The sequence below is a fragment of the Lichenostomus cassidix genome, chromosome 10 (genome assembly GCF_008360975.1).
Source record: "Lichenostomus cassidix isolate B80296 chromosome 10, HeHo_3.0, whole genome shotgun sequence".
Taxonomy (NCBI): domain Eukaryota; kingdom Metazoa; phylum Chordata; class Aves; order Passeriformes; family Meliphagidae; genus Lichenostomus; species Lichenostomus cassidix.
In genome coordinates this window covers 395,157-414,388 of record NC_139491.1, presented here as the reverse complement: position 1 = coordinate 414,388, position 19,232 = coordinate 395,157, and the positions used below count along the sequence as shown (strand labels likewise).

Below are 19,232 nucleotides of genomic sequence, written 5' to 3'. Positions count from 1 at the left end.
CACCCACAGATATTCCCCCCTGCCAGGATCTGGTGATTTCCACCCTGGAATCAAGGGCATTTCCAGCCTTTCAAGCCAAGGGGTTCTCTGCTGCCCCTCTGGAGCACATCCAGGTGAAAAACCCACCGTGGAGGTGCAAGAATGTGCAGATTACAAAGGGAAAAGCATGGAGGAGTGCAGGGAGAGGGATGTGTTGCCAAGGCAACAGCAACTGCAGGATTGGGTGAGAGAAGGAGAGGGGAACAGGGGTACCCCGGGCTCTGCTGATGGACACAGGGACATGGGAAGCCAAGGGCAAGGACAGGGAGAGAAACACTACCCCCTGCCCCTCTGTGCACCAGCACAGCTCCCAGCTCTGCTCCCGGTGAGGGAGGATGATTCAGGGCCCCACAGCATCCCCAGAGCCCATCGGCTGCACCCTGCCTGGTCCCACAGCCCAGCTCCCCAGAGCCCAGTGCTCAGGGCCCAAGGGACAGAAGCTGCTGCTCTCCAAGGCCCAGCAATTGAGCAAACACCACCAGTGACTGGAGGGGGAGCAGCTCTGGCTGCTCAGTGACACAGACCACCACGGTCTTATTTTCAGACCTTTCCACAATTTGTTAGAGTTGGAGTCAAACCAACTCCCCACACCGTCGAGCAGAGTCCAGAGAGATTGCTATCCCAAGCATCTCCAAATCCTCCCACTGACACGAAAGGCTGAAACTTTGTTCATGCCTCAGACAGGCATGGAAGTCCCCAGCTCAGGGAGGGGACAGCAAGTGATGTCCACAGTGGTTGGTGCAGCTACTGAGCTGCTGATCTGACACAGATTCAGCCTTGGATCCAAGGTCACCACGGTGGCAGTGAGAGTGCAGGTGTGATCAAGGCACAAGGAATCCTTCGTGTTGTTCACCCTCAGCCCCTGGTGTGAAAACAGCTGTCACTGTCCCCTCAGTCAGGAGCCAGGACAGGGACAGGGGACAGGCAGGGAGGCAGTGCAGAAGCAGTCAGGGGCTCTGTGCTGCTGTGCTCACCTCTTGAGCCCCATGTCCTGAGCCCCACACCCAGAGCCCCACACCCTGTTCCCTCCTCCCCTCGCCTGTCGAAGGCCCCAGAGCAGCCCTGGCAGGGCAGCAGCTCCTGGCGGCATGAGCCCTGCTTTGTGCTGAGCCCCTGCTCCCCACGCACCCATCCCAGCAGCAATCCCTGCCAGGCCCTGACAGCTCCCTAAAGCTGCTGCACTATTTTTACCCCACGGTTGCTATAGAGACATCAGAGCCGCTCCCCGTGATGATGCAGCTGCTTTTGGGTGATGCAGTCCATTCCAGAAGCACTACATCACCCACTGCATCACCCATTGTATCACCCACTGTTATCACCTGCTGCATCATCACCCACTGCATCACCCACCGCATCACCCACCGCATCACCCACTGCATCACCCACTGCATCACCCACCGCATCACCCACTGCATCACCCACTGCATCACCCACCGCATCACCCACTGCATCACCCACTGCATCACCCACTGCATCACCCACTGCATCACCCACTTCTGGTCCCCTTGGACACCTCTCTGGTCCCAGAAACCTGTGCCAGCTCCCCGTGCCCTTGGCAAAGCCACAGGTTGTGGGGTCACACAGCCACCTGCTCCATGCATCATTCCCAGTGCCCCACATTGGGGTGAGCTGCTGCTTCCCCAGCCTGGCTATGCTGGACAATGTTTCACCACAAGCAGCTCAACCGTCCGGCCAAAGCCAGGGACCAGAGGGGACACAGAGTAGCACAGTGTAGCACTGCATGGCCACAGGAGGCGGCGGTGGCAGAGATGTCACTAAAAAAATGGATTTTAGCTGATTAATCTCCGGCATACCCATTTTTCCAGCAGGAGAAATCAGGATGCCAATTACAGCAGGTGCAAACCTGACCCAGGCTCCAGCTCTGCTCAGGTCTGAGGGGAAAACAAGGTGCTGTGGGCATGGTTGGACCATCTCCTCCATGGAACCCCAGGAGGGGCATGGCAGGGACCCCCTGCACCCAGGGCAGCCCCACTGTGCCCCACTGTGTCCTACAGGTCGAGGGACCTCGGCTGTGCCTCAGCTAGCAGCAGCATCAGCAGCAGAGCCAGTGGTCCCTCCAGAACGCTGAGCTCCCCCATGCCTGCGCTCAGCCCCCGGGAGTGTGGCTATAAACGGTGAAACGGTGGCCGTGTAGGGATGAGCTGGCAGGAGTAGCTCATACAGCCCTCGGCAAAGCACCCAAAATAGAACCTGCCAGCCCCGGGTGCCTCCAGGGAGATGGGGCTGCTTCAGCCCTTGGCAAGGCAGCACTGCTTGTGCTGCCTTGCCCCGTGCCTGAGCTGGGGGTCCAAAGGTGCCAGGAGATGATGCACTGGGACAAGCTCCTTTCCCAGGAGACAAACCCAGCTCTGCTCAGCTCGGGGCTGAAGCTCCTGGGGGACTGAGAGAACACGGAGCCAACAGCCCCTCGCCATCCTGTCCCTGCTCCCGCAGTCTCAGCCCCCCAAGGCGTCACTGCAGCCTCCTCGAATGCCCTGAGGACCACAGACACACCCCACTCAGACGAGACAGGCCTATTACAGTCCCAGAAAGCAGCTTCCCCTTCTCCGGGCTAGGCCAGACTCTAACCATAAACTCAGCAGGCTCTAATAAAGGGGTGACAGCTGCCTGGATGCTCCTCTAGGTCAGATAAATGCCGGGGTGGCCCCACAAAGCACTCAGCATCTCTGATGTTCTCTTCAGTGGCACAGTTCCGTCACCTCTGCCTTTCTCTGTCCTGCCAGGAGAAAGAAGCCCCCTCCCCAGGTGAGGATTCTGGGGACAAGTACCACCCATGCCATAGGGCACTGCTATCACTAGCAGCACCTCCAGGCACTGCCCAGGCCTCCACACCCTGCCAGGGCTGTTCCGTGTGGGCAGAGCACCCCGCGGTGGCACCCAGCCACCTCAAAGCCACCTCGGCCCAGTCTTGTCCCAATCTGGCCATGCCTGGACCCCATCCTGCTGCCCCCAGAGCTGCATGGGCACTGCTGAGATCAAAGCCATGGCTCAGAGCCCTGCACAGAGCTGCAGCTTCTCCAGCAGCCATCCCTGCAGCCCCGTTGCCATGGCATCCTCAGGGATGGCATAGATATTGGCGAGGAAGACCAGGAGGATGAAGATAGATGGACACGTTGACTCTGCAAAGCCAGGGCACGGCTGGGGCAGATCTGATCCGTCTGGAGGTAGGCAGGGGCCATTCCTGCTCCCCTCTGCAGAGGTTCCAGCTCCCCGGAGCTGACATTGCCATGCTCGTCCCTCCCTGCCGGGGCATCTCCCACCCCATGGACTCCTGGAAGCAGGTGAATCTAGACTGGTGGAGCAGGAAAGGGAACTCTCAGCTTTGAACATCTTCAAGGACAGATCTTCCTTGCTTTCCAGCCAGGACCAGCCAGGCTGGGCTCCAACACAGGAGTGACAACTCTCGGGAGCAGTAAGGGGGGCAGAGGAGGAAAGGGCACTTGTAAATGGGGGCGTTAGCTCCCCAACCCTTACTTCCAATATTCTCCTAATTGCAATCACCAGGGACCCAGGACCTTCTCTCTTTCCCTCTTTCCCCACAATCGTCTGCTTGTCACCATCCTTGATCCATCCTGGTGTGCCCTGGGAGCAGAGCAGATCCTCCTCCCCTGGGGGATGCGGTGGCTTCTTCTGGTGCTGGAGCAGCACTCTCATTACCAGGCAGCCTGGGGTCCTCCTACCACCACAGCTTGTCTGTTTTAAGTTTGTGAGTTTCAGGAGTTTATTAAGACCTTTTTTTTGTTAAGGTTTTTATATTATTTTGCTTTTAGGAGTTAAGGTGTTTCTTTTCTACAAGCAAACTGGTGCACTTATGCATCAGAAAATGGACAGAAAAACACGTTTTGGAGGGGTTTATGCCCAGTTTAGGCAGCTACTGCAGAGCATCTCTGTTACTAAGTCAGGAGGAACCTTCCATAAGGTTTGCCAAATGCTCCCTGATGTAATAAGACCGACTTAATTTCTCTGCTGGCTCTGATTCTCATTGTCATCATCATCTCTGAATGAAGAGCTCTGCAACGTTAGATTATATTTTATTAATCACAAGAGAAATTTCCCCAAATGTTAATGCAATCCAGAGGGTGTGATGACAAACATCCTCACAGCTGCGATGGTGTGCAGAAGTACAGAACCATGGGGGTTCGGGTGATGCTCAGGAGCATCTGTGACCATTTCCCACTTCTTCACAATTCCCTCTTTCTGCTGGGACTGCTCCGAAAAAGAGGAAAGTGGAGGAAGCTGCTGGGAAGCAGGTTCTTGCCCAGATGTGACATTTGGGCACAAAAGAGGGCCAGAGAGGCAGCATACTGCTGCTGGTTCAGGCACATTGCCCTGGCACTGAGGGCAGCTCTGCCTGGGGAGCAGACAGACACCTCAGCTTCTCCTGTGCCCCAGGTGTGCCCTCAGGTTGTGCCAGATGTGCGCTCAAATCACGGAGTCATTAACATCAGAGTGGCCTTAGGAGGGCCCTAATCCCCCCTGCTCCAAGCGGGGACAGCTGCGGGCTCAGACTAGTTTGGAGAGCCCCGAGAGCAGGGACAGTCACACCGCAGCCCTGCACGGGTGGGCGCAGACACTGTCCCCTCACAGCCCCGCGCTCACGGTCCCCTGGCACACGGATTCGCTCCCCCCGGCCCTGCGGAGGGACACAGACCACTCCATCCCCCAGCACCCACCCGCCCCGCCGCTCCCCGCACCCACCCGCGGGCGGACGCGCCGCCTCCCCGCGCCCTCCTCCTCGCGCAGCGCCGGGCAGCGGCACCGGGCACCGGCACGGCAACCGGGCACCGGCAGCAGCGATCGGCACCGAGCACCGGCACCAGCCCCGGCACAGGGCACAGGGCACAGGGCGGCGGCACCGACACCGAACAGCGACAGCGCACGCCGACTAGGCACCGGGCAGCAGGTAGCGGGCCGGGGGCAGCGGCCGCACCTCACCGGCATCTCCGCAGCCGGGGGCGGCGGCGGGAGCGGCAGCGGGAGCGGGATGGCCGCGGGGCGGCGGGGCGCGGGGGACACCGGTCCCGGCGGGAGTGGGGGAGAACCGAAGCTCCGGTCTGCCCCCGGGTCCGAGGGGTCCCCGCGGGAAGGCGCCGTGGGGAGCTCACGGGCGGGGAGAGGTACCATCGGAGCATTTGGGAGGGGCTGGGGGCAATGTGGGCACTGACCGCAGGTCCAGGGGCTGCAGAACCCCCGCGGAGGGCACGGGGACTGGGGAAGGGCCGGGAGGCTTGTGCCCACTGCAGGGGCACTCTGGGGGCACTGGCTGCTCAGGGCTCCAGGAACACTCTAAGGAGTGAGACAGGGAGTGGGAGGCAGCAGGAGCGAGTGGCAGTGGGAGCAGGGAGAGGGGCTCAGTGGGGCACGAGAAACAGGGGGCAATAGAAACATAGTAGGCACAGCACGATAGTGGCTGTTCTCCTTCCCTTCAGCAGTGAGGAAGCAGAGATCCCAGCTCCAGCCCAGGAAGCCATGAGGGAAGCTCACGCAGTCTGCAGTGGGCTTCATGTTGTGGACCCCCAGACGTAGCAGGCTGGTGGAGACCATCAGAAACTCTCTGATCTCTTGGGGAAATCAAGGCATTCGGGCAGCAGTCTGCATAAGGTGGGTAGACATGGCCAGAGGGACAGTGGGATGTGGGGCAGTGTCCAGAGCATAGCATCCCAGCAAGGCAGGGATGAAGAAGCAGGGCTCACCTCTTCTCCATGGTTCCCCCCACAGCCACCAGCCACCACTGGCATCAGCAGGAAGCAGCAGCCAGTGCCATGGATGAGGTGATGGAGCTGGAGCTGGGGGGCAACTCCCTCCTGAAGGCCGTGTGGCTCGGGCGGCTCCGGTTGACCCGGCTGCTGCTGGAAGGGGGGGCTTACATCAATGAGAGCAATGACAAGGGGGAGACTGCCCTGATGGTGGCCTGCATCACCACACACGTTGACCAGCAAAGCATCCACAAGGCCAAGATGGTGAAGTACCTGCTGGACAACAGAGCCGACCCCAACATCCAGGACAAGTCTGGGAAAACCGCCCTCATGCATGCCTGTATCCGTGGGGCTGGAGGGGACGTGGTGTCCCTGCTGCTGGAGAGTGGGGCAGACCCCAGCCTGGAGGACCACTCAGGAGCCTCAGCGCTGGTCCACGCCATCAATGCCGAGGACAAGGCTGTGCTGCAGCACCTCCTGAATGCCTGCAGAGCCAAGGGAAAGGAGGTGATCATCATCACCATGGACACATCGGCCTCCGGCACCAAGACCGCCAAGCAGTACCTGAATGTTGCCCCTGCGCTGGAGTTCAAGGAGAAGGCTCCCCTCAAGGAGGGCACAGCCCCCTCCACTGCTCACCTGAAAAGTCCCATCTCAGCACCTTCCCCTGCCGAGAAGGAGAGCAGCATTGTTACCCCACACCCTTCACAACCCGGGAATACAGGGGACACTGAGCCACCCTCCCCAGGCCAGAGAGCTGGCACTGCCCGGAGAGCCCACCTGCCCCGGCTGAAGCGACTGCGGTCAGAACCGTGGGGTCTGGTGGCACCCTCGGTGCTGGCAGCCTCCATGCACCATGATGACACACAGGTCTGCACTGACCACGAGGTCATCACGGGCATCGGCGACCTCTCACTCTCCAAAAAGCCCTCGCTCACCCGGAGCAGCAGCAGCAGGGGCAGGGACCCCTCTCTCTTTCCCCCAGTGGATGAGCAGGCACTGGGTCCGCTGGCATGGAAAGCCACTCACGAGAAGAGCTCAGGCACCCACCCACGCCTGCCCCGCAGCACCACGGTGCCGGAGGAGCCTGAAAGCACCAGCTCGGCTGCCAGGTCAGCTGCAGGGATGGACACTCCACACTGGTGGAGGCCGGGCACTGAGCACAATGGAGACTCCCAGGGCACCGAGGCAGGGAAGGGGCCGTCAGAGAGAAGGAAGCTGAGCGGGTCGCACCTGGCCTTGCTGGATGGTTGCTCTGAGTCTCCCTCCAGCAGCACCAGCACTTCACCCAGCACCGGCCGGCGACGGCCGCCCAGCTTGCTGGAGAGGCGAGGATCTGGGACCCTCCTGCTGGACCACATCTCCCACACAAGGCCGGGATATCTGCCCCCCCTGAACGTGAACCCCAACCCCCCAGTTCCTGACATTGGCTCCAGCAAAGCCCCCTCCCCGCTGGCTGCAGGGCTGAAGCCCCTGGTGCCCCTCGCACCCAGCTCGCCCAGGCGGGGTGATCTGAGAGCCCACAGGAAGCTCCTCCGCAGACATTCCATGCAGGCAGAGCAGATGCGGCACCTCTCCGATTTTGAGGAGGTCGTGGCGCAGTAGCCATGTCACCATTTGTTCACAGGGAGATGGCCAAAGCTGTGCTGTCCCTGCAGAAACGGGACGGCTCCCACACAGAGTGGGCACTGGCTCTGGGGACACACTGGTGGCCAGGGGGGTAAGCCCTGAGCCCAGGGGCTGAATTGGGAGCGATCACCTGGGAGATCGATCCCAGACCATCCTAGATCAACGAGTTCTGTGCCAAGAATCCCACCTGCAGTTCACTTATTCCTCACTAGTTACAATCCTCTTTTCTTCCATCCCTCTCGTTCTCTCACCGAATCCCCTTCCGGAGTCCCCAGCGATCTCTGGGGCCGAGACGTTCATGAAGTGCCTTCCAGGAGGGGAAGGTGCTCAGTCTGCGGGGGCTGGAGGAACGGGAACACTCCTCCAGCCACGGACCATGTCGGTGCTCTCCCGAAGCGGGAGAGGGAGACAATCCTCCACCTCCGAGATCCCCGAGCGCTCCAGAGACCCGGCGGCTGAGCTCCCCCGGGACCACTGCAGCCTCTTCGGTTGCGGGCTGGGATGGGCTTGTCTCGTCTCTGAAGCACCCGAACTTCAGGGGGTTCATTCCCCACCACGCCGAGGTGCTCTGAATTCAGGAAGCGCTGAACTCCCGGGCAGGACGGGCAGGCTGAATCCCAGCCTGGCTGCCTGGGAAGCCTCTGCAAGCGGCGGGGCAGCCGGGATGCCAAATCACCGAGGGTGGCACGGGCTGACCGCAGGGCTTCATCCCACGACGAAAGTCGCAAGCACTGCGCCACAGCCAAGACCTCGCTTTGCTCCCCATCCCGTTGGGAGCTTTCCCAACCCCGCGCCTCACCCCACGCACCGTGTGCCGTGCACCGACAGACTCGATGACTCCATGAATGCGTTTATTTAGGAGACTCTGTGTGTGTAGGGGTGCAGGGCCAGGTGCTGGGGTGGCGCCGTGGCCCGGCGGAGACTTTTGCGCGATCGCTGCGTTAATAAAGCGCTCAGTTTTGGACGGAGGCTGATCTCGCGTGGAGCCGACAGCAGCCGCCCGGCCCGGGGGTCCCCTGGAGTGCCGGGGGGATAGCGGGGTTCCGGAGTGCTCAGCCCGGAGATGCCGGGGGGTTCCCAGGCTGCCGGGGAAGGTTCCCGGGATCGCTGTGGGCACCGCCCCGGGGCCGGAGGCGCCGCGCCGCCCCGCCCTGCCCGCAGCGGAAGCGCCACGTCAGGGGGGCGGTGCGGGGGCGGTGCCGGTGGCCGTGCCCGGCGCGGTCCGTGTCGCGATGCCCGGCGCGGTCCGTGTCGCGATGCCCGGCGCGGTCCGTGTCGCGATGCCCGGCGCGGTCCGTGTCGCGATGCGGACGCTGTGCCTGGCCGCGCTGCTGGGCGCGCTGGGGGCTGGCGGGACAGAGCTGACGCTGGAGCTACCCGACAGCGCCCAGCGCTGCTTCCACCAGGAGCTGGAGAGCGGCATCAAATTCACGCTCGACTATCAGGTACTACCCTGCCTGGATCTGCCTGCAGCCCTGCATGCTTCCTGCCTGCACTCTCTGCCCATACCCCTGCCTGAGCCCTGCCTGTGCCCCATTTGTGCCCCATCCGTGTGCCCCTGCCCATGCCTTGTCCGTGCCCATGTGCCTGCCTGTGCCCCCACGCCCCTGCCCACATTCCCATCCGTGTGTGCTGCGGAGCCCCACGCAGGGCTGCAGTTCTCTTCTCCCCTGTACACCCCAGGTCCCTCCATGCTGCACTAGGAGTTGTTCCCAACCCCAGCCCCATGCCCGGCAGTGTCCACCCGAGAGCCAGGTCTAGGATGTGCCCACAGCAGCCACGGGAGCCCCTGACCTGGGCTGTGAGGACTGTCCCTGTCTCCAGGCACCTCACCTGAGCTGTGGGCACTCCACCTGAGTTGCTGGCACAGTGGTGCACAGCTTCCCCAGGGCTCCCCTGACCTGGGCCTCATCCCATGGGCATGGTGCCTGCTGGCCTCACACAGCTGTGGCGCTGGGCAGGGTCAGGGGGCCCTTGCCACGTCGCTTGGTAGGTGCCACCATCTGAGGTACATCTCCCCGGGCAGGTGATCAGTGGAGGACACTATGACGTGGACTGCTATGTGGAGGATCCTAACGGCAAGACCATCTATCAGGAGACCAAGAAGCAGTATGACAGCTTCTCGCACCACACCGAGCTCAAGGGTGTTTACACCTTCTGCTTCAGCAATGAGTTCTCCACCTTCTCTCACAAAATTGTCTACTTCGACTTCCAGGTGGGCGATGAGCCGCCCATCCTGCCTGACATGAACAACCGCGTCACTGCCCTGACACAGGTGCGTCCCAGGAGGAGAGGATGGAGGGAGGGAGGGAGGGAGCAGCCCCCAGGCAGCCTTGCAGGATGGCAGTTTGGGGCTTGTCCACATCCTCCTCTGCTGGATGCAGAAGTGCCAACTGCCAGCCAACGGCCCCACCACACACCACATCCTCTGCCTGGGACAGCAGCCTGTGTCCATCCCGTGTGAGGGAATTGCATCAGCCATTCCATCCCTCACTGTGAGCCTCTGGGTTGGGCATCTCGGTGCCCTTGTGCGGCGTTCAGCTCTGTCTCAGTGGGGAACCATCCTGGATGGGTTCTGGCAGGGGACCTACAACACAGGCACTGCTGTCCTGCTCTTGGGTGCCCTGGCACGGTCCTGGGCTCCCTCAGCTGTGCCATGTCAGAAGTGACAGAGTGCCCTTGTCCTTGTTCCCCAGATGGAATCTGCCTGTGTCACCATCCACGAGATGCTGAACGCGGTGATCGACTCCCAGACCCACTACCGGCTGCGGGAGGCGCAGGACCGGAGCAGAGCCGAGGAGCTCAATGGCCGCGTCTCATACTGGTCAGTGGGGGAAACGCTCATCCTCTTCGTGGTCAGCATCGGGCAGGTGATGCTGCTCAAGAGCTTCTTCACTGAGAAGAGACCCAGCAGTGGCGGAGCTGGCACCTAGAGCCAGTATATCTGTGCCTAAGTGGAGCAGGGAGTGGGACAGCTGTGGCCCTGGGGTCGCGCTTTGCCTCCGATCTGTGCCGTGGGCAGGCGGGGGTGTGGGAGCAGGGGTGGCATGGCATTGCTGAGCCAGGTGGACGTGGTCACCCAAGTACAGGCATCCCCCCAGCATCACGTCTCACTTGCCATTGCTCGACCTGCCGCCTCATCCCCTCAACTGGCTGTCCTGTCCCTGTTCTCTGGCTCCACTTGTAACCTGGACCAGCACCAGCATTGATACTGTGGCCCCCTCAGAGCCCAAGGTGACTGCAATGGCCACGCACTGCCCCTCGGAGCCCTGGGCAAGCGCCGAGGGGGTGGGGCAGCGCTGGCCCACCTGGCACCCACCAAGTGCCATCAGCCCGAGGAGAGCTGCCCATGGGCTGGGGGTCGCCATCTGCACCCCAGTTATCCTGGGGCAGGCAGGGTGCTCCCAGCAGCAGCAACAAGGGGAGGTTTTTTTCTGGGTTGTCCTGTGGCTCTACCAGCTCCTCCCCTCACAGCATTTCTCAGGCTGGCAGCAAATGGTGTGCCAGTACCAGGTGGTATTTTCATACTCACATGAGTCCATGCCTGAGGCTCAGCCCCTCACACATCCCACCCTCACGCTGTGGACACATGCCAAGGAAGACCCATCCCTGCCCCAGAAGCATGGAGGACCCCCATGCACCTGGGACTGCAGCCCCTCATTCCCTGGAGCCCCACAAACTCGAGACCCCCACAAGAGCCTGGGGTGACCCCCTGCACAAGACCCCTGGAGTCACTGGTGTGCTGACCCTCCAGCCCTCAAGAAGGTGTGAGATCATTTTTCAGAGCTGAAACAACTCCACCAGACTTTGCCACCTTCAAATAAACCCCTGCAAGCATGGCTGGCACTGCCGTTATTTGGGCACAGCTTCTGCCTGCTCTCCTGCCTTGTCCCCCTGCCCACTCCAGCTGAGCCTGCTCCTGCCACAGGAGCATGTGCTGGAACCAGAGACACCCCTGCGCAGGAGCAGCACCCCTGTGTGTTCCCCAGCATGGGGCCGCACTGTCAGTGGGTTGTGATGGGGTTCCCACTGGGCAGTGGGGACTGAGAAGCCAAGGGAGCCCAGTGACCATCCGCGGCAGAGTGGGGACTCCCAGGCAGAGCCCAGCTCTGTGGTCCCTTCTCCGAGGCTCGGGGGAAACCAGGGCAGTTCTTCTGGGCTATCCCTCATTCTGGCATCACTCCTGGTGCTGGGGGGAGAGAGGAGCCCAGGCACCCACAGCCCTCTCCCACCTCTCCAGGCCCCAGCAGCCATGCCAGCTCCGCTGTCAGCGCTGGCCTTGGGGCAGCTGCCACAGGCAGGAGTGCTGGCCCTGTGTGCCTCCCAACAGCCTTGGGCAGGAGCCAGGAGCTGCTGTTTGGAGCAGAGCCCACATCAGCAGAGCCCTGGGACTGCCACCAGCCCAGCGTTGGCTGGCAGGGACCAGCCCTGCACCCACTGGGACCCAGAGCCCTGTGGGGATGAACAGGAACAGCCTGACCAGGCTGTGGATGGCCTTGGATCTGCCCCTTCCTGGGGACTCTTGAGCCATCCATGGTGGGGACAGGGACAGGGGCAGCTGTGACCCCAGTGGGTCAGGGTGCTGGCTCTGGGGGTGTCAGCTCAGCTCCCAGCTGGGAGACACAGGAGGGACAAGAGGTGGCCATAGGACACTTTATTGCTGTGCAGGGCACAGAGAAGGGAGATGGAACAGTGGCACCCCTACCAGTCCCAGGCCCACAGAGGCACTTCAGGGTGGGGGAAGAGATGGGCAGTGACTCCATCCCCACTGCTGCTGCCAGACCCCCTGCCCTGAGCACCCCGGCAGTCGTGCCAGTGTCACAAGGAGCTGCTGTGACAGGAGGCGTCCCTGGCAGCCCCTCGGGAGTGCTGCAGCCCCAGGACTCCCCGCTTGGGTGGCAGGGAGGAGGCTGAGCAGCGGAAGGAGCCAGTGGCTGGGGAGGGGGGCTGGGCCAGGGGGCTGTGCCTGCACGGGCAGCCCCAGCCCCTCCGGAGGGGGATGGTGAAGAGCCCGTAGGTGATGGGGTCCAGGCACGCGTTGAAGAGGCCAAAGATGAAGAGGATGTGGGTGAGGGCCGGCGAGACCCTCTTCTCCACGGCGCGGGGACAGAACCAGTGCCAGAGCCCCAGCAGGTAGTAGGGGGTCCAGCAGAGGATGAAGGAGGAGACGATGACCAGGCTCATCCGCAGCATCCGCAGTCTGGCCCGTGGGATGTTGTTCCTGGAGCACCGCAGTGACGCGTCCTGTGAGGAGACTGGAGGGGCACAGCCCGTGAGGGGAAATGGGGCTGGGACAGGACCCCATGCCCTGGGGGTGAGCTGGGGGGGTCCCTACGGAGCTCCAGCCAGGACTTCCCCCGGGCATGGGGCTGTGTCCCGCGGTGCCTGGCACTCACAGAGGCCGGAACCCATCCGGCGGGAGATCTCCAGCAGGATGCGGGCATAGCAGCAGACCATGATGAGCAGCGGCAGCAGGAAGAGGCAGGCAAAGCCCACCATGTTGTAGAGGGTCTCGTGCCAGGGCTGGGGGAAGCTGCCGCGCGTGGTGCACTGGGTGAAGTTGTGCGGGGGGCGCAGGGTGACGGTGTGGAACAGGAACAGCTGGAGATGAGAGGTGGGATGGTGGTGATGGAGGTTTGCACCTCCCGAGGAAGGGACTCCTGGACTCACAGGGACAGAGCCAGCCCGTGGAGTGGGGTCTGTCATCACCCCTGCACTGGCTCTGCTCCCCAATGACAGTGGGCAGAGCTGGATGGAGGGGGATCACTGCTACAGCCACTCTATCACCATCTCTCCATCCCTATCCCACAGAGCTCTCCAGCCCCTCTCCCTCCCCACCATGCAGGTCACAGTGGCACCAGTCCTGGCAGTGAGCCTGGACAGTGTCACCAGACCCCTGGGAGCACAAGGGCTGGATGGGGGTCTGTCATGAGCTGGGGCCAGAGGGGCCCCCGGGGTCTGTACCTGTGGCACCGCCAGCCCCGCGCTGAGGATCCAGGCCACGTGCAGCATGGTGCGGTTGCGGGCGCGAGCGCGAGTGATGGCCAGCGGGCGCAGGATGGCGGCCTGCCGGTCCAGGCTGATGACCACGGTGACGAAGGCAGAGGCGTACATGGCCAGCAGCCGCAGGTACATGAGCAGGCGGCAGGCCAGGTCACCAGCCCGCCACTGCAGCGTGATGTTCCAGACCGCGTCCAGCGGCATCACCACCACGGTGACCAGCAGGTCCGCGGCGGCCAGGTGCCGCAGCAGCAGGCGGATGTGGGGGCGCCGGCCGCTGCCCCGGCCCCCCACTGCCCACAGCACTGCCAGGTTGCAGCCGGCCGAGAGGGCGAAGAGGCTGAAGGTGACAGCCACACGCACCTGGGCAGCAGTGGAGAAGGTGGGCAGCCGCAGGGGCTCCTCGCCGTTCTCGCTGGGACGGCTCCAGGCGCAGCCCCACCCGGGGGGCACCATACTGGGGGGCTCCACACTGGTGTTTCCCATCGCAGGGCCCTGCTCTGGATGGCCCCTACCTGCCACAATAGGCAAAGGGGCAGCGGCAGCCCTAAGGTGGGGGCTCTGGGGGGAGCAGGCCACACTTAGCATGGCTCCTGTCCCCTAGAGTCCCCTGCCCAGGGCCTCAGTGCTGGCACACCACATTCCTGAGCCCAGTTCCCTGTCTTCTGTCCTTGTCTTCCCCCACCCCGAGAGCCTCCTGCAGCCCCCAGAGCACCTCCTGTCCCCCGGAGCTATGGAGGTCCCTGGCACCAAGCAGGGCAGAGGAAGGCAAGGGCACTGACACCAACACTTCACCCACCCCAGGCCATTACTGCTGTGCCCCCTCCCTGCCCAGAGGATCCCTCATGATCTTGCCTGGCATGGTGACCCCCCTAGCCCGACAGTGACACCCAGAGCACCAGACACCCCACTCCCCCCACCTTACCTCCATCCGGGGTGTCCTGCCCGGCATTCCCCAGCCAGGCCATAGCAGGGCCGATGCTCACAGACTGCCGAGGCTGCAGGGCTTCTGCATCTGCCCTGGGGCACGAGGGGGAGCGGGGCAGGGCGCAGGGCGGGGAGCAGGGCAGGTACCGTGCAGGTAGTGCCGAGCACCAGCACCTGCAGCTGCTGCCGCAGATGCTGTGGCGTGGGCGCCCTTGGCAGCTCTCAATGGTCCTTGACGTAGCCCGCGGCTAGGAACAGCACGCTCCTTCCCCTGCCACCCACAGCACATGGACACACACGTAAGTGTGTGTGCTGCTCACGCAAAGGAATGGGCAGTGGGACATGCCCCACATCTGCGGGAGGGACACCCCAGCCCTGCTCCAGCCTCCAGCCTGTGGGGGATGCTGCCAGTGCACTCCAGACATGGCACTGCTGCTGCCAAGGCCAGGTATCAGGGCACACGAGGGCTCCTCGTGTTGAGGTGCAACATTTGGGGAGGGCAGAGACCCACAAGTCTCTCCTCCCAGCCCTGTGACTGCCAGATGCTCCCCCAGACTGTGGTCATCCCATGGCAGTGTCCCCATGGCTGGAGCACATGCCCAGGTCCCTTCAGCCCTGGCTGGAGAGCAGGGATTGCAGCCAAGGAAGGGCAGGGGAGGGGACTGCTTTACACCTCAAAGGCTTGTGTCCCATTCTGTCACCCTCCACCTCAAACCCAGCACAGGGAATTAACCTCATTAGAGAGTCCTTTCACACTCCATGGGGTTCATTAAAGGCCCGCCTTTCACCCCAGACCCCAAAGTTGGGGAGATATTCCCTTGACACATTAGCACATGGCTGCCAGGTCCTGACACCCTCTTGCTAATGGGGACCCCAGACTTCGGGGAGCCACCAAGGGGGCTGGGGACATAGGGTCCCCATCACAGGCCCCACACTCTGCTCCAGGCAGGGTCTCCAGCCCCATCTCCACACAGAGCTGAACCCCAAATCCATCAATTTCACCCTGCACTGGGGTGCTCCCACAGGGGGGAGGGCTGGATCTGAAGGGTGCTGGGAATCCTCACCCCACCCCACCCCCAGTCAGGCCCCAGGGCAAGGGGAGTATCTTTGCGGATACCCCCCCCAATTGCTCTCCCAGATGGTTCCTGGCTGCCCCACAGCCCCCAGCAAAGAGACCCTGTGGGGCACACGGGACCCCATTCCACCAGACCCCTAGGCATGCCAAACCCCATCCATGCCCAGCTCGCGGGAACAGCCACACTGACACACAGAGAGGGCACAAGGGTTTATTCACATCCAGATGCTGCCACCCGGCGCGTCCAGCACGGCTCCAGGCTCTGACAGGGCAGCTTGCTCTTGCAGCTATCCCAAGGGCTGCACATGTCCCTGGGCTGTGGGTGTCCGGAGAGGCATCGTGGGGCTGTGGGTGCTCCAGATCCAGGGACTCATCCGGGTCAGTGCCGGGGCTGTGGTGGGAACAGAGCCTCCAGCAGTGAGAGCAGGTCTGCAGAGAGGTCCTGGGGAGCAGATGGTGAGAGGGTAAGCAGCCAGACAGAGGTCCAGGCAGGGCCGGGGTTGTGGGGGTGACAGGCCACCCACTAGAAGGGCTCCTGGCCAGGGACAAGCAGGACAGCAGACTCTGTTCTGTCCCCACTAATGGGATCTCCACAAACGCGAGGAAGGGAAGCACCAGGAAGGATGGGTCAGACTGGGGGACCCACCTCACCCACTGCATGGGGCAGGCTTACCTCTCCATGCCCTACCCCAGACAAGGCTGTTGTTACCCCAAAACCAGTTCCTGCACTGCCCCCCACCGAGAGGACTCTGAGGTTACCCCAAGGGGTGTCACACCCTGCCCCTTGAGAGCCCCTGCTCAGGGTCACCCCAGTCCGCATCAGCACGTACCTGGGTGACTGTCCCTGTGCCCACGAACTCCGACAGCACCAGCCCCGTGTCCAGGAGAGGGTCACCAGGGAGATCCGGGGGGGCCCCAGCCGCTGCACAGTGAGGAGGGGTCAGCCAGGGGGACGCAGTGGAGGCGACAGCCTTGTTCAGCTCTGAGGAGGTCCCTGCCGCAGGGATGTAGGGGGGTGACGCCCAGGTCTCCATCTCGATGTTGGCAACACCAAGCACCTCTGGAGCCATGCTGTTTGCAGGGATGTGGGGGGGAGATCCCCAGATCTCCATCCCGATGTTAGGACCCCCAAGTACATCTGGGAGGGTTCCTGTCACAGGCAAGTAGGAGGGTGACTCCCAGGTGTCTAACCCCACCTGCGGACCCCCAAGCACCTCTGGGGGAGTGCCCGCAGCAGGGCTGCAGAGAGGTGACCCCCAGGCCCGCGTCCCCATGCCGGGAGCGCCGTGCAGCTCCAGGGGAGTGACCGCCATGGGCGGTGACCCCCAGCCCGCAGCGCCAGGGAGGGAAGCATCACGGGGGTCCGTGTCCTGGCAGCACCCCAGGCCCCGGGGGCAGAGGGGACAGTGTCGGGGCGCCGGCGCCCCCCGGCCGAGCCCCAGCAGGGCGGAGAGGTGGGCGATGTAGCGAGTGGCGAGGCGCAGGGTCTCGATCTTGGTGAGGCTCTGCCCGGCGGGCGCCAGCGCGGGCGGCAGGTAGTGCCGCAGCCGCAGCAGGGCCTGCGCCAGCCGCCGCATCCGCAGCTTCTCCCTCTCGCTGGCGCTCTGCCGCGGCACCCCCGAGCCCCCGCCGCCCCGCACCCGCTGCCTGCCCCTGGGCCGGGGGGCAGCGTGCCCGCGACAGGGTCCCCGAGCAGCGGCGGGGGACGCGAGGCCGCAGGAGTCGGGCGATGCTGCGGGTGAGCTGCTGCTGTAGCCGAGGGGGTCTGGAGGTCCGGCGTCACCCCAGCTCTGCAGTGAGGCCGCGGCGGGCAGCGAGTGGCCGTGGGCTGCGGAGTGGGCCATGGCAGGGCCGGAGGCTGGGAGCTGTGTGCCGGAGCCTCCCGGCTGCCCCGGCTTTATGCCGGCCCGGAGGTGTGAAGATGCACCTTCGTGGCTGCAGCGGCAGCACTTCAAAGGCCGGGGGCTGGGGGGGACCGGGTGCCGCGGCTGTGAACACGGGGTGACAAATTTCACCCCAGAGGTGTGAGGCTGCTCGGTGCTGCCCCTCGGCCCCGCGCTGCGCTGGGGACAGGGCTGGGACCCACATGGGAGCTGCACTGAGCTCTCAGTAGGTCTGCGGCGGGGGGAAGCTGAAGCAGGGTCTGCAGTGGGGGTGTTGTGGGGCTCTGATGGGGCTTCAGTGGGGTTTGCAGTAGGTCTGCAGCGGCGTGTCCCTGTGTCTCCCCCCGCAGCATGACCCCAGCCAGGGATCTGCCCCTGTGGCTTTGCGGGACCCCCTCCAGCCGGTTTGGGGGTGACGATCCCCCACCGCCCCCGTGAGCTCAGACCCCGCGGGGCTGCCCGGTGCTGTCAGTGGCAGGGGAACCCCCACGGGCGGCGGGTGCCGAGTCCAGGGTCCGGGCTGGGAGGAGCCCTCCCGCCGCGTTCCCAGGACCCGCAGGTGTTGGAGCCGGCGGGTGCGAAGGTTTCCCGGGAAACGGCCTCGCCGAGGGACGGAAAATCCATCAGCGAGCGAGGGGACTCTGGCACGGGCACGGGCTCAGACCGCGTGTGCACAGCCTGGCCTGGGGGTCCAGCTGGAGGCACAAGACCCCCAAACCGGGTGTGCACAGCCCGGTGGTACAGCGGGGTGCAGGAACACCCCCAGACCGGGTGTGCACAGCTCAGGGGAACACGAGGGGCACAAGATCCCCACAAAGGAGGGGAGCACAGCTGAGGGGGTACAGCTGGGGGCACAGGACCCCCAAACCGTGTGTGCCCATCTGAGCAGTGCCCAGCACTGACCCAACCACAAGGAGGCCGCCAGTGCCAGCCCCATTCCAACACCCAGCCCCAGTCTGGGGGTGCAGGGGTGTCTGGTGGGAGATCTGCACCCCACAGCCCAGCCTCGGCATGGCCCCCTCCTCACTGCCCGGCCCCCTCCTGGGTCTCATTAGCTGATGAGCTCCCGGATAATGAGTTCTGCACCCGCCGCAGCCGCTTCCCACCTCCCTGTTTGGACAAGTGCTGGAGTATGGCTGGGCTAGGGCAACACTGGCCGTGGGGTCAGAGCCCCCGCAGGGCTGGGAAAATCTTTAATTGTAACAAATAGCGTTTAAGTCTTGTGAATTCCTTTAATTTCAGCAAAAGTGCTTAGTCCTGGATTAATGTGTGCAAGTGGTTATCTTAGCTTTAAAGACTGTGGGCCTGAGGAAAGCTGATAAGACAATGTATCTTGGCCAGACCACAGAGCTGGGATTTATTCAAAGAGAAGAAACTTATTTTGGAGGCCTATGACCAAAACCAGATAATTTGACGAATGGCATGTTCCCCAAATGACCGCCAGAGACCCTCAAAAGAACCCCTACTCTCCTGTAAATAAGCTCTGAAGTTACATAAATATGCAAAACAATTTGCATGAATGTTTAGCCTGCATGTATGAGTTTTGGGAAATTTAATAAATAAGTTACCAAGATTTAAGCTTGTCTGTTAGCCAGCTGCAGTGTGTGTAATAGGGGGAGATATCCCTTGCACACCCAGCACTGAAATAAAGTAATGCTACTTTCTAATATTGAACTTGCAGTGTTAGAGGGTTTTATTCCTAACTTTCAGTGACAGTGGGATACCCTGCAGCCCCTCAACCCCCGGAGAAGGAGGTTCCCCCCCCATCATTTCAGCCCATAACAGTGCAGGGCCATGGGACAACGTGGCCAGGGCACCACAACACAGTTCAGTCACTGCCTAGCTCAGGCTGTGCCCCCAGGAGGCCCCAGCCCTTCTGCTGAGAGATCCCTGACCCTGCTGGGACCCTCCCAGGACATCTCCTGCCCACTTGGAACCTGCCATCCCTGCTACAGCACCACC

General features: G+C 62.8%; 4 protein-coding genes across 6 annotated transcripts; 2 read left to right on the top strand and 2 right to left on the bottom strand.

Moving 5' to 3' along the window:
* Nucleotides 1-4,800: 4,800 nt before the first annotated feature.
* Nucleotides 4,801-8,354, top strand: ANKRD34C (ankyrin repeat domain 34C). 2 transcript variants are annotated; one of them, XM_085070169.1, is made up of 3 exons: nucleotides 4,801-4,963; nucleotides 5,493-5,661; nucleotides 5,779-8,354. In XM_085070169.1, the coding sequence occupies exon 3, from the start codon at nucleotides 5,823-5,825 to the stop codon at nucleotides 7,359-7,361; it is 1,539 nt and encodes a 512-aa protein (XP_084926295.1). In that variant the 5' UTR covers nucleotides 4,801-4,963; nucleotides 5,493-5,661; nucleotides 5,779-5,822; the 3' UTR covers nucleotides 7,362-8,354. The 2 variants fall into 2 exon arrangements, with proteins under 2 accessions (XP_084926295.1, XP_084926294.1); XM_085070168.1 differs by having other exon boundaries at nucleotides 5,490-5,661.
* A 202-nt stretch (nucleotides 8,355-8,556) lies between these two features.
* Nucleotides 8,557-11,224, top strand: TMED3 (transmembrane p24 trafficking protein 3). Its single transcript, XM_085070170.1, has 3 exons — nucleotides 8,557-8,830; nucleotides 9,412-9,660; nucleotides 10,082-11,224. The coding sequence occupies exons 1-3, from the start codon at nucleotides 8,618-8,620 to the stop codon at nucleotides 10,316-10,318; spliced, it is 699 nt and encodes a 232-aa protein (XP_084926296.1). The 5' UTR covers nucleotides 8,557-8,617; the 3' UTR covers nucleotides 10,319-11,224.
* Nucleotides 11,225-12,162: 938 nt separating this feature from the next.
* LOC146432490 (gonadotropin-releasing hormone II receptor-like) lies at nucleotides 12,163-14,522 on the bottom strand. Of its 2 annotated transcripts, XM_085070080.1 has the most exons (4): nucleotides 14,311-14,522; nucleotides 13,350-13,900; nucleotides 12,782-12,986; nucleotides 12,163-12,640 (listed from the first exon to the last, which is right to left on the bottom strand). In XM_085070080.1, the coding sequence occupies exons 1-4, from the start codon at nucleotides 14,351-14,353 to the stop codon at nucleotides 12,204-12,206; spliced, it is 1,236 nt and encodes a 411-aa protein (XP_084926206.1). In that variant the 5' UTR covers nucleotides 14,354-14,522; the 3' UTR covers nucleotides 12,163-12,203. The 2 variants fall into 2 exon arrangements, with proteins under 2 accessions (XP_084926206.1, XP_084926205.1); XM_085070079.1 differs by lacking the exon at nucleotides 14,311-14,522 and having other exon boundaries at nucleotides 13,350-14,045.
* A 1,062-nt stretch (nucleotides 14,523-15,584) lies between these two features.
* MESP2 (mesoderm posterior bHLH transcription factor 2) lies at nucleotides 15,585-17,466 on the bottom strand. Its single transcript, XM_085070167.1, has 2 exons — nucleotides 16,218-17,466; nucleotides 15,585-15,829 (listed from the first exon to the last, which is right to left on the bottom strand). The coding sequence occupies exons 1-2, from the start codon at nucleotides 17,229-17,231 to the stop codon at nucleotides 15,767-15,769; spliced, it is 1,077 nt and encodes a 358-aa protein (XP_084926293.1). The 5' UTR covers nucleotides 17,232-17,466; the 3' UTR covers nucleotides 15,585-15,766.
* Nucleotides 17,467-19,232: the final 1,766 nt, after the last annotated feature.

Coding starts and splice junctions, on each gene's coding strand:
- TMED3 (XM_085070170.1), top strand. CDS start 8,618: ATGCCCGGCGCGGTCCGTGTCGCGATGCCCGGCGCGGTCCGTGTCGCG. Junction 8,831..9,411: donor AATTCACGCTCGACTATCAG/GTACTACCCTGC, acceptor CTCCCCGGGCAG/GTGATCAGTGGAGGACACTA. Junction 9,661..10,081: donor GCGTCACTGCCCTGACACAG/GTGCGTCCCAGG, acceptor CTTGTTCCCCAG/ATGGAATCTGCCTGTGTCAC.
- LOC146432490 (XM_085070079.1), bottom strand. CDS start 13,973: ATGCTAAGTGTGGCCTGCTCCCCCCAGAGCCCCCACCTTAGGGCTGCC. Junction 12,987..13,349: donor CGGGGCTGGCGGTGCCACAG/GTACAGACCCCG, acceptor TCTCATCTCCAG/CTGTTCCTGTTCCACACCGT. Junction 12,641..12,781: donor CCGGATGGGTTCCGGCCTCT/GTGAGTGCCAGG, acceptor GTGCCCCTCCAG/TCTCCTCACAGGACGCGTCA.
- ANKRD34C (XM_085070169.1), top strand. CDS start 5,823: ATGGATGAGGTGATGGAGCTGGAGCTGGGGGGCAACTCCCTCCTGAAG.
- MESP2 (XM_085070167.1), bottom strand. CDS start 17,231: ATGGCCCACTCCGCAGCCCACGGCCACTCGCTGCCCGCCGCGGCCTCA. Junction 15,830..16,217: donor GCACAGGGACAGTCACCCAG/GTACGTGCTGAT, acceptor TCTGCTCCCCAG/GACCTCTCTGCAGACCTGCT.